General features: G+C 51.2%; 1 protein-coding gene across 1 annotated transcript in view; it reads right to left on the bottom strand.

Annotated features, from left to right (window-relative positions):
- Positions 1-9,900, bottom strand: part of FRMD7 (FERM domain containing 7) — a gene marked incomplete at its 3' end in the record, with an annotated part of 10,276 nt that extends 376 nt beyond the window's left edge. Inside the window, exons 1-11 of the mRNA XM_010167197.2 lie at positions 9,844-9,900; positions 5,306-5,410; positions 4,881-4,923; positions 3,566-3,644; positions 2,736-2,833; positions 2,495-2,609; positions 2,159-2,306; positions 974-1,069; positions 527-690; positions 237-305; positions 65-140 (exon numbers count right to left, since the gene is read on the bottom strand). Of these exons, the coding sequence (XP_010165499.2) occupies positions 65-140; positions 237-305; positions 527-690; positions 974-1,069; positions 2,159-2,306; positions 2,495-2,609; positions 2,736-2,833; positions 3,566-3,644; positions 4,881-4,923; positions 5,306-5,410; positions 9,844-9,900 (1,050 nt within the window). The remainder of the gene's footprint in view (positions 1-64; positions 141-236; positions 306-526; positions 691-973; positions 1,070-2,158; positions 2,307-2,494; positions 2,610-2,735; positions 2,834-3,565; positions 3,645-4,880; positions 4,924-5,305; positions 5,411-9,843) is intronic.
- Between the last annotated feature and the right edge of the window lie 1,541 nt (positions 9,901-11,441).

Genomic DNA, 11,441 nt, shown 5'->3' with positions numbered 1-11,441 from the left:
GGCTGTGGTGACAAGACCCTCCCCCAGCCCAGCGCTACCTCTCGCTGATGCTGAGGGGACATACCTGCTTGGAGACATCCGTCAGGAGGTCTGGGGACGAGCGGCACTGCCTCTCATCGTAGCGGGATGTGTAGTGCTTCCTGCAAGGCCAAGAGCATGGGTGGGTGTGTGATCAGCAGCGTCCCATTCCCCACCACCACCACCCAGGCACTGTCCCCCTCCATGCCCCCTGGTACCTCTCAAAGGGCAGGCTCTTCATCTTCGCCTTCCTCCCGTGCTCCAGCAGCTGCCTCTGTGTCCTCCCACTGCAGCAAGGGGGGAAAGGTGTGAGCATCATCAGCCCCAGCCCTGGGCATCCCCATATCCCAGAGGAGGAGAGCAGGACCAAGGCAGTGGTCTCTCCAGGAAAAGCAACTCTTGGGCATCATCCCCTCGCACCCACCCAGGGCCAACAAAAAGGGTAGGCTCAGAGCCCTCCCCGAGCCCTTCCCAGCCCCAATGGTTTGGTTTTCCCCTCAGACTTTACCTGTAGCGGAAACTGGAGCCCTTGCTGCACAGAAGGGCTTTGGGCTTTGACTTGGGCTCTTCAGACAGCCTGAAGAAGGCATGGTACTCCACACACGTCTTCCAGAAAGCCTTGCAGGCATCCCGGCTCGCCATGGTGAACTCCAGCGTGTCCTTGCACAGTGCCTGCGTGGCCAGGGACAAGTGTCAGGGCTGCAGGGCCAGGCTCTGCCATTTGCCCTCCTGACCCCCCAAAAGGGTCACATTGGGCTGCTGGCAGCTCTGGGCAGAGCAGCATCACCCCGCTGGGGACATGACGCTGGCACGTGCCATGCTCAGCATGGGAAGGAGAATCACCCATGAGCAGCAGAAACGGATTTTATTCCAAATTGGAGACTTTGCGTGGCTGATCCTCGTTCCACAGCTGCCTGCTCCTGAGCCTGGCAGCTGCCTGCAGTGCGGTACTTACAGAGATGTTTGCATGGAGCTTGATGAGAAAATGCTTCCTCTTGAAACTCAGTTTGCGAATTTTGGACCAGTTGAACGTGTTGATCTTTGTATTGCCCTGCAAAGACAGACACAGTGGTTACAGAAAGATGGGACAAGTGAGGATTGCAGAAATACAATGGGCCAAGACCTGAGCTTGTAGGACAAGCCCCTGACATGCTTCTCAATACTTCTGAGGTCTGGGAAAGGGGTGTCAGGAATTGATGGTTGACCATCAGTTGGTACGAAAAGCGGGAATTGAGGTTCAGGACTTAACTCTGCCTACTGAACCTATTTTTAAAACTCCAGGATCCCGAGACAAACCTCAGGGAGACCAGGGTAGAGAGTCCCATCTGTCCCAGCTCAAACATCACATGAGTTAATGCAGAATCAGCCCCCAAAAGAATTGAGCCCCTCCTCTCCTTTACTGGGAAGCATAGCAGAGCTGAGCTCACTCCCGTGCCTTCAGAGCCAGCTGAAGCAGGCTGCGAGTCTACCTTACCCCTCGTTATCATTACACATCGATTTATAGGCAGCTGCACAGCACTGGTGTCACGGCAGGACCAGGTAAAATCCCATTACTGCGGCACCGAGACCCTCTCAGCTTTGTGGGAGAGCCCAGATTTTAATAGGCTTACAGATGCTCTAATCATGTGTGAGGGGTGTTTATGGTTCTGAATAAATAACCAGGTCTGGCAGCACCAATTATCAACAGCAGACCCACGGTTAGGATATTTATTTTTATTTTTTTTTCTCTGGGAAGATGTTCCCAGGTTGAAATTAGCCGGTGTGGGAGGCAAGCGCCGCTTCACGCCGGCTGCGAGGACGGCTGTGTTTATGCTGCAGCTACGCCGTGATTACAGCGTTATGTAATTGCACAGACTATTACAGGTGGCTATTTTTTGCTGGAAGATTAGATGGTGAACACATGTGACGCAGCCATATAACCTGTGGGGCTTACACGGCCACACTCGCTGTGACAGGGGCAACAGAGCTGGGGCAGGCACGGCAGCATCACCTGGAGCATCACCTCTGTGCCTGAGGTCTGCCGGGGTGTGCTCCCTCTTGGAGCACGTGGTAGAAGGGTCTCCCCCAACCATAGGTGATGTCCCTGGGTAAAAGCCACCCCACCTGGGTGCTGGCAGCCCACCCCAAGCCCCAGGCTCACCCTCAGGACCAGCACCCCCATGTGTGTCACAGCCAGGTTGATCTGTGTCCCCTCCCCGTCGCTGGCAGGGTGTGGGCGAATCCCGTACATCTCCAGCTTCCTGGCCACGTCCAGCAGCTGCACATCTGACTCAGCCGGTGTCTTCCCGCTGGAGACACAAACACACCGAAAAGCGACAAGAGTGAGAAGGCAGCTGCTGAAATGGGCTGAAAAAATGCCATTTTGGTGGCATTGCACCCACCCCACTGCCAGCCCTGCCTGCTAATGGGAACAGCTCCATCAGCAGGCGCCCGTCGGTGGTTTGGGTGGGTGACTGTGGCGCAGAGCAGCCCTTACCTGTGTCTCCGGTGGTAGTGCATGATCTTGTTGTCTAGGTACTCCTGGTTGGGCAGGTACCTGTGGGTTGCCAGGTGCTGCTGGTCCGTCTCCTCATGGAAGTCACCCAGCTCAGCTGTGGGGGAGATGAAGAGAGTGGGGTTAGTCTGTGAGGAGTCACTGCAGAGGGAACCCTTGGCTACACAGACAAAGCCCCGCTGAGCGCCCCGACCGCGGGGAAGGGGCACCCACAGGCCCTTACACTGCAGCAGGTGGGAGACAAGCAGCGCCGCGCTCTTGTCACTGCAGGGCAGCCGCCCCAGAGCCAGGTCCTTCTTGATCTGGAGGGTGAAGAGGTACCTGTGGAAGGAGACAGGAGCACGGCCTGGGGGTGAGCTGGGCTCAGCAGAGAGCCTGGTGCCAGGCTGAGCCCCGAGGGCTCTACTTTGGGGGGCTGTCTCCCTCACTCCTCTCCCTGCACTTGCCCTTTTTTCAACAGGGGGGATGCAGACCCACGAGGTCACAGGAGGAGCACACAGCCCCTGCAGAAGGCTACAGCTGGGCACCAGCATGACCAGTATGTCCCTGCCATTGAAATACCCATTATTAGGTTTCAGAGTTAACATTCCTTTATGCTTTAGAGAGCATTTGCATCTCTCGGAGCTAATGTTCTGCAGAACCACTGTCTTAGTTTCATTCTAAGTTCCTGTTTGAAGTGCTTTCTCTAAAACATAAGAACTAACAATATCATTTTTAAAAATAAAATGAAAGTTCTTTCAGAGCACAGCTTGAGGCAGGAGCTAGACTGAGTGGAGTCAGACGGTGCACAACTGCTAAAGCATTTGGCAGTAAACAAATTGCCACCTCTTAATGTGGCTGATCCTTCAAGTTGATTTTGTTAAAAAATAGAGGATCAAGAAAAGACACACTCTTGGTTTTTGATTTGTAAAGCATGGAGCTCTTTCTGTACTTAGAATAACCGCTGCTAACAGACAGATTTGGGTGGATGAAGGTAAGGAATTAAATGCATGCTTTGCAACTGCAAAAATTATAGGACTGTGCGGTCAGACAGTAATAGAACGAGGACTGTACCTGGTCAGCTCTTCTCTCAGATGGCCGGGGTCCACTGGGAAAAATTTCACCATAAATTTGAAAAGAACCTCCTTAGGATCTTAAAACACAACATCTTCATAAGTTTTCTTTTACGTGTCTATTGAGAACATTTACAACTCTCTTCACACATGCTGTCTCCTTACAGAGTAAATTACTCTGGGCCCTCACAAACCAGAGCTGCAAGCCCTGAGCATCAGGGACTCCATCCTGCCCCCATGACCAGCCTGCCCAGACCCCCAGGGTTACCAATGGAAGGGAACAGAGTTGGATGCCTAAATAGTACGAAAGGAAATAATGCCCCAGAATTTATTTAAACTGCAAAGACCCCTGCCAGGAGCAGGATTTCCATGGAGCAGTGCCAGAGGTGCTTCTCTGGAGCACAGCTGTACGTTAAACTCAGCCCTCCAAGCACTTGGGCTGCCACAGCTCCGTAAGAGGCTGTTTGGGCAGAGTGTTTTTGTGGGATGAGTGAGAGCAAGTGGCCAAGCCCAAGGCAAAGAGCATGGAGGAAGGGAGGCAACTTTGTAGGCACTGAGTGTTCCAGGACTGTGGGATGGCTGTGGGATGGCTCGGGGGCTCCTGGAGGGACAGGGTCCTGGAAGAGCAGGCCAGAAGGGACATGAAAGAAGCAATTGGTGCCTGAAATAATCCCACTTCTGATGCATTCAGAAAGAGGAGGCTTTGTATCAGGCTTTCTCCTTACGGGGAAATTCATGCAAACACTGAACTTCAGCCTCCCCATGGCAAATAGTGGGGGAGTTGTGGCCTCATGCCCTTGCCCACCTCCTAGTCATCATGCGTTTGGGGAAAATACAGTTTGGTTCATTGTGGGAGTGGAAACAGGTATAGGCTGAAAGGGGCACTGTGTTAGCTCTGGTCGTGGCCACAGCAGGGGATGCTGAGCCTGAATTCAAGTCAGGCTCCACAGCATCACCCTGCAGTGGTGCAGGGGCTGGAGAGAAGCAGCAGAGCCTGCGAGGCACCTGGCTGACCCTGCTTCATGCTGGGCACGGCCCGCGCAGGCTCTGCTCCTCCGACAAGCTGTTGGGTCATGAACAGCTCAAGCCTAAAACGGAGCAGATACCAGCTTGCAAAAGCAGTAGTATTTCTACAGGATTTTATATGGACTGTGGTGTCTTTGCAGACAATCCTACCCAGCCTCACGCTGTCAAATGAGCTCAGGTAAATGCTGGAAACCAGAACCCCCTTCCCCAAACAAAGGCTACACGAATGTGCCTGCACTAGTCTGTCACTGGCAGTGATTTAGAATAATTGTTATTCTCAAAATACTTACTTTTCACTTGCTTTGTTATGGGTTTTAGTGGTTCCAACCAGACCTGAAATAAGGCAATGAAGAACTGGGTGAATAAACAGCACAAGAGAGAGGGGGAATAAAAGCAGCAGCAGCAGCAGCACACTAGAACACAGCACACAAATACTGGCCAGCCCAGCTGCTGTGACGAGCTGTCCTGCTGAGGCCACCCCACACCCCATGGATGGCTATGGATAAATCCCGTGGGCTGTGGCTATCACCAGGGCTTTGCCAACTGGCTTGTGGCTCCCCTCATAACTCCCATTTTCAAGGGGTTTTTGGCACCATGGCAAACCTTTCTGTGGAAATTTCCCATCTGGTATTTCAAGGAGGTGCTCACAAGCCCCGACCATGCGGGCGGTTGCTGCGAGGATGTGGCACGGTGCAGCACCACAACCCACACTCACGTGGTTCCCAGCCTGGCTGCGAAACTCCAGCCCAAAGTACTCCTTCTCCACAAGGTTGAGATGGCTGCAGGTGAGGTTGAACAGCCCTTTTCCGCAGGATTTTTGCTAGCAAAAAAACACACCGTGGAAGCAATGGGTTAGGCAATGCTGACAGCAATACTGACAGGATTTTAGTGAGATATAGGAGAAGTTTGGGCTCCTGCCTTCACCCTGAGAGGAGCTGTGGGATTTTCCTGATTCCTGATTTACAAAACCTTACTCAATAAATGCTGCTGGTTTCAGCCTGTGGGACAGGACAACTGCACACTGCATGCCCCTTACCTGTGCTCTTGGAAATCAGATTCCTTCTCATCGCTTCTCTCCTTTATTAAGAAATGTAAACTAGAAAGGAAAGGAAAATTAATCTTGCTCTTGGCTCACCTTTTGCACCCATCACTGTACAGGCAGCTCTATCCCTGACAAACCAGAGACTGATCCCTGGGATAAGCAACTGCCTGACCCAAGGACAAACCTGCACAGTGAGTCCATGTGCCCGGACAGCCAGCGACCAGATTGCCAGGAACGAGCTGCTATTATGGTTAATGGTAATTAACAGCAACAGGACCCTGCGGAGATGCTGCGATTTGGGCCCTGGGTCATCTGTGTACTTTAGCAATATTAATTAAGTGGCACTACATGCTGATAAGGGAGGCCAGGCTGTGGTTAGTCCCAGTAAACAGAAACACTTGGAGGGTGTTTTGCTGGACTTGTTGCCGTGCTGTGTCACATGCTTGAGGAACAACCCGGGAGCTTCCTGACTTTGGAAAATGCTCCAAAAAGCACCAGAAATGAACGTGGCAGTGACCCACCTCAGCAAAAACCCCTTGCTACTCCTTTATCAACTCATGAAAAGCAGATGAAAAATGAGTGTGGGTTAGTGCAAAAGCAAACCGGAGCAGAGGCCGGGTGAGACAGCTGCTGAGCTGTGGCATTTGGGGTGACGGAGGGGAAGGCAGGCTGCAGCTCCCAGTGCCAGCAGCTGCTCCCGGCAGGGACGGGAGGGACCCCAGCTGCTGGCGGTGATGCACACTAATAACCACCTTTCACAGCTTCTCCTGGGATGAAATTGCTGGCTCTGTGCTGAAAGGCTGCTGAAAAGTGATAGCGTAATAACAGCATTCGCTCTGCAGCACTCCCGGTTCTCCTCAAAATTACTAGATCACAAGGGTAATTAAAGCAATTATGAATGTTTATTTCCAAGCTAGAATTTTCTAGCATGAAAGGCCTTGGCCTTTGTCGGGCGGCCAGGAAAGACAAGCATTTCTTACTGGGTTATTACCCACCACATGTCTGCTGGGAGCCACCCGCTCTCCTCCAAGTCCAGCACTGCCCAGGGCAGCAAAGCCAAGCGGCTCCATCACCAGGAAAACCTGCTCCGTGGGGAGAGGCAGCCCTGTGACACAGGGGCTGGTTTAAAAGCAGAGGCTTTCCTCTCTCAGCATGGTGTTTGCAGGTGCCTGTCCTGGGTTTGTGGGGTACCGGGGCCTCCACCAGCTCTGGCTGCTACAAGCACTGGGGTGCAGTTGTGCTCGGGACAGCAGGGACGTGCTGGAGGAGTGCAGTGTGAGGCAGGAGCATGACACGTGGGGCTGGGCACCCAACGTCCTACCTTAAACGTGCCTTCGATGACACTGCAGGGCCAGGTTAGCACCCACAGGCAGATAACCCTGTGTAGAAGAGAGTGGAAAGGAGAGGCTGCGCTCACCCCTCCCCTCCACGCTGGAAGCAGTTGGGACAATGAGTGGAGTAAGAAAGCAAGAGGCACGTCCAGAGGCAGACAGCAACACGTGTGACACATGGGGACACACACACCCGTCCCCAGAGGGTGCCCTGGCTGTGCTTGTGCTCCACCAGCAAAGCCACGTTTCCACAGCGTTCCCCATAGCACAGGCTGCTGCAGCCGGGTCTGTGGTTTAGAGGGGAGCAGCAGCCCATGGGATTTGGTGTGATCTTTCCCCACCACCTTGGGAGATGCCTCTCACACCAGGCATGCTGGTGTCTTCTGAATGGCCACGGCTGGCGTGCAATGCCATGCACCAAAAGCCACCATCCCAGATGCTCCCTGTGCCCTTGCTGGAACAGCTTTCGTGCAGCCAGCTCTGCACACCCCCTCGCAATGAATTCCCACCTCTACTCATCATAACAGACACAAGACCTTCACTCAGCCCCAGCAATTAGTTCTTCTGAGCTTGTTTGGTTGGTTCACCTTTTCTTTCTTTTTTTCCTTCCCACTGAATCTTGCCCTGTAGCAAACTCCACCAGCAGAGATGCCTGGGCTCCAAAGGGGTTCACCCTTCCCTGCTGCTCTGGGAGGCTCTGGAGGCTGCCCAGCCTCAGGGCTGTGCTCTCTAAACCCTTTCCAGAGAGAAGGAGAGTGATTTTATCAGTGAGAGCACATGCCAGGCCACAGCTCTAGGTATCCATTGGGGAAGGAAGAAGGGAAGAATCTTTGCAATATCTCCTCTCAGTGCAAGAAACCCATGAAAGGCCAACCTGTGACTGTCCCTGTGCCCAGGCACTGGGGCAGGGGATCCCAGTGCCCTCCCAGTACAAGGTGCAGGGCTCATTGACATGGCTTGCACTATACCAGCAAGGTCCCATCCGCACCACAGCTCAGCCCCAGGGTGGTCAGGAGGGAGGGCACAACAGGGACATGCAGAGATGTCCCAGGCCTCTACCTTCCCCCACCCTGGGGGCTTGGACCTGGCTTCCCAGGAGCTATCCCAGGAATCACCTCCAGCACCCAGCCAAAGGAAATTGTGGGAGCTCAGGGGCTGCAGGGAGAGTGCCAGGTCACGGCTGTTGGTGAGGGTACGGGTGGAGGCACAAGCTTTCCCAGGCCAGCACCTGCACCAGGAGAGGAACACAGTCCCTGGCAAAGCTGGGCTGGAAATCAGAGCTCACCACACGTGCCGGCAGCTGTGGTACCCACGTGAGGCAGGTAGAGATGCACAGGATGAGAGCAAGGCAGAGGGGAATCAGGCTCTCTGTGTTTTCTCTCTTTTGTCCTTTTTCATCCCATTATACTGAAATGCTGCACATTCAAAAGAGCTTTCCAAAGTCAAGAGAGGTTTAGGAAGAGTTGCTTGAAATATCTGCTCAAAACTTAGCCCAAAGCGGTCCTTTTATAATGGAGAAGGCACTCATTCAACTCCTCATTTATCGTACCCATACAGCATCAAATGCATAAAATGCCTAAAAGGGGTTTCCAATACCATCCCATGCTAAGAAAGGAAATGACCAGGAGTTCCTCTAATGGAAGATATTTGTTGCAATAACATGTCATGCAGAGCCACAGTGCTGCAAGTGTTTTGAGCAAATAAAAAAGAAGAGACAGCAATAAAAACCACAGCAATATTGTACCAGCAGCATCATTCAAATTGTCTCTGGCTATGCCTTGATCTAATCAGTGTGGGGAAAAAAAAAAAGCATTTTTAAATGACTAGTCTCATTTTAAAGCTGACTCCAGGTCTAGCATACATTGATAAAACTAAATCAAACAACTCCCATACTGTGCCAAATGATGGAATTGCTTTACAGTCTTCTTTTGTGCAAAATTGTTATCACAAAGAAACCAAGCAATATATCTGAGACTGAGCAGTTCTCAGGTTGTGCTATAAAACCAGAGGACAGGACTGTCTAAGAAATGTAATAGAATTTGAAAAAATCGATTTTATATAAAGCACTCTGGTCCCATAGGAGATGCAGGTAAGTGCTAGAACAGATCTGCTTGAATTATCTAATTCAATTAGCTACTGTGAGTACCAATTCCTAACCAAAAGTAAATGCTCAATCACACTTGTAAAAAGCATAACACCTAGTCAAGATATATCTAGTTTCAGATATCTACATACATACACATATAAATCTAACCCCATAGATATTAATACTTAACATTTAAAACCTATTTCAGTAGTCAATATTCAGAGCTAGCATGTATTAAATGTGAGTTTTTAATGACAGTGTGTTGTGGGACACTGCCATGCAGAAAATAAGATACACTGAGTTTTTCCTCAGCTATTCTCAAAACCACAGTTTTCTTTTTTCAGCTGATGGCTCAGGAAGAGATGCATGCAGATGTTTCTCACCAGGGGTAGTTTAGTTAAATATCCTATTTTTATTCTGTTCCCAGATTTTTCTCCTGGCAGCCAGACAAATGAGAGAAGAACTCAACACTTGTCAAGAGCATCCCTTCATATTAGCTGATAACCAAAAGATGACACCAGATAAGTATAAGTCATTCCTCCTTTTTTATAAATAATGCCAATAAGAAAGGAGAGCAGGAGTGTCTTGGTGCTGAAAGACATTTAGCAATCAATGCTACAACCTCATATTTTTTATTTGAGGGGGGGTTTTGCTTTGGTTTTTTATTTTTGTTTTTGTTTTCCTGTTAAAGCTGAAAACCAGAAGCTCTCAGAGACCATGCAATCCTTCAGAGCAGCAATGACTTCAATAATTAGCGCAAAAAAACCCCCAATAAGAATATGATACCCACTTACATCAACTACAAAGATCTTCTGGGAGTCATCCAGAAACTGGACTTTCAGGTGCAGCATCCTGGAGCGTGCGGCAGGTGCGGCAGTCCTAGCGCCGTGAGCAGCGTGCCGGGAAGGGAGCCCTGACTCCTCTTGCACACATAATTTCCCTCTCAGCTGGATGGAGAAGGCTGCAGTCACGGATGCAGAACGGAGGCTGGAGCAAAGGAACCAAATGCCTAAAAAACAAATGTAAAAACCAAATATATACTGATACTTCCCCTGGTTTAAATGTCACCACGGCTTTAAAGGATATTTCCCCCCTGTGACTTATGGGTGTATTAATAGGAGAAAGGTTGTGCAGCAGCTCTGCGAGAGTGGCACTAATGGGGCTGAGATAAACACGGAGCATTTACAGCTGCTGGTGAGCAATGTGAGGGCAAAGTGAGCCCACGCTCTGTACCACGGGGTCGGGGAAGAGGAGCTGAGCAGCTCTCCTGCCAAAGGCACCGAGCAGCACCTTTCTTCTGCTCTGGTTAAGGTGCACTAGAACCTCAGCTCACCGGCTGCTGCGGCCAGTCCTGTGCTTGCTCCATGAGGTGAGCAGATAAGGTCTTGTCTGCTGAGCAGATGTGTGCAGGCTGGGCAGACCGGCTGGTGTACTTCAGAGACTGGGAAAAGTTTCCAACCGAACTTGAAAGCAGGTGGGAGACCTTCCCGGGGAGGCAGAAGAGGAACCGATGGTAATTCCTGGCTCACACTCTGATTTGGCAGTTTAGTGAAGTCTCACAAGACTTTGAGATAATCTAGTTCCCATTTCACACCTGGAAAGCCCAAATCCCCACACAGGTATGAACACACATGACTGTGTTGCCATATCCCAGCAGGGCAGCTAACACAGGACCCCTGAGGAGGTGGTCCATCCTCCAAGCACCAGAGCCCACCTGCGACATCCCCAGGGCTCAGCCCACCACCCAGCCATAACCCTCCCAACTGCAGGGCCAGCGAGCAACACAGCTGCTGAGCCCGGAGCTTGGACTCACACCACTTCTCTATCCCAGCTCCTGTGGGGACATGATGAGCCCCCCTCACTGAGCATTTGGATGAGGGCAGAGTGTGGGCAGGAGCCCCTGCTTGCAGGAATAAATGCAGAGTAGTGCCAAAAGGCAGGTGCTGGACTGTCACAGGGGGTCATTATTGCTGCCGCTGCTGGAAAAAGTCACAACCGTACACGATCCTGTGGGATCCAGAGTGATGGAAACACATCCCAGCAAACTGAAAAAGCCACATAAAGTGCTGTGGAGATTTTGCTCGTTGCTCTCTTCCTGGTTTCCACTGAAACATCCACTGTAAGTCACTCCAGGCCATTTGCTGTTGTCCCACTTACGCTTCCCAAATATTCCTGGGATGTCAGGACAGAGCCTCTCAGGGGACACACTTAGCTTGTTGTCTGGGCTGCAGAGAGGAAAAACATGGAGCTCTTTAGCTGCAGAAAACTTCTTAGTCTTCTGCTGAGCAGGACAATAAAAGAAGCATAAAAGTTAAAGCAAATCTGCTTTTCCATGTGAATCTGCTCCACAAAGCAGCTGAGCTCATCTCCTGCCAGTGGTTGGGAGGAGCTG

Source organism: Antrostomus carolinensis, unplaced genomic scaffold (assembly GCF_000700745.2).
Source record: "Antrostomus carolinensis isolate BGI_N321 unplaced genomic scaffold, ASM70074v2 scaffold17874, whole genome shotgun sequence".
Classification (NCBI taxonomy): domain Eukaryota; kingdom Metazoa; phylum Chordata; class Aves; order Caprimulgiformes; family Caprimulgidae; genus Antrostomus; species Antrostomus carolinensis.
Note: the sequence above shows the minus strand (reverse complement) of the source record. Positions and strands in the feature narration are given on the sequence as shown.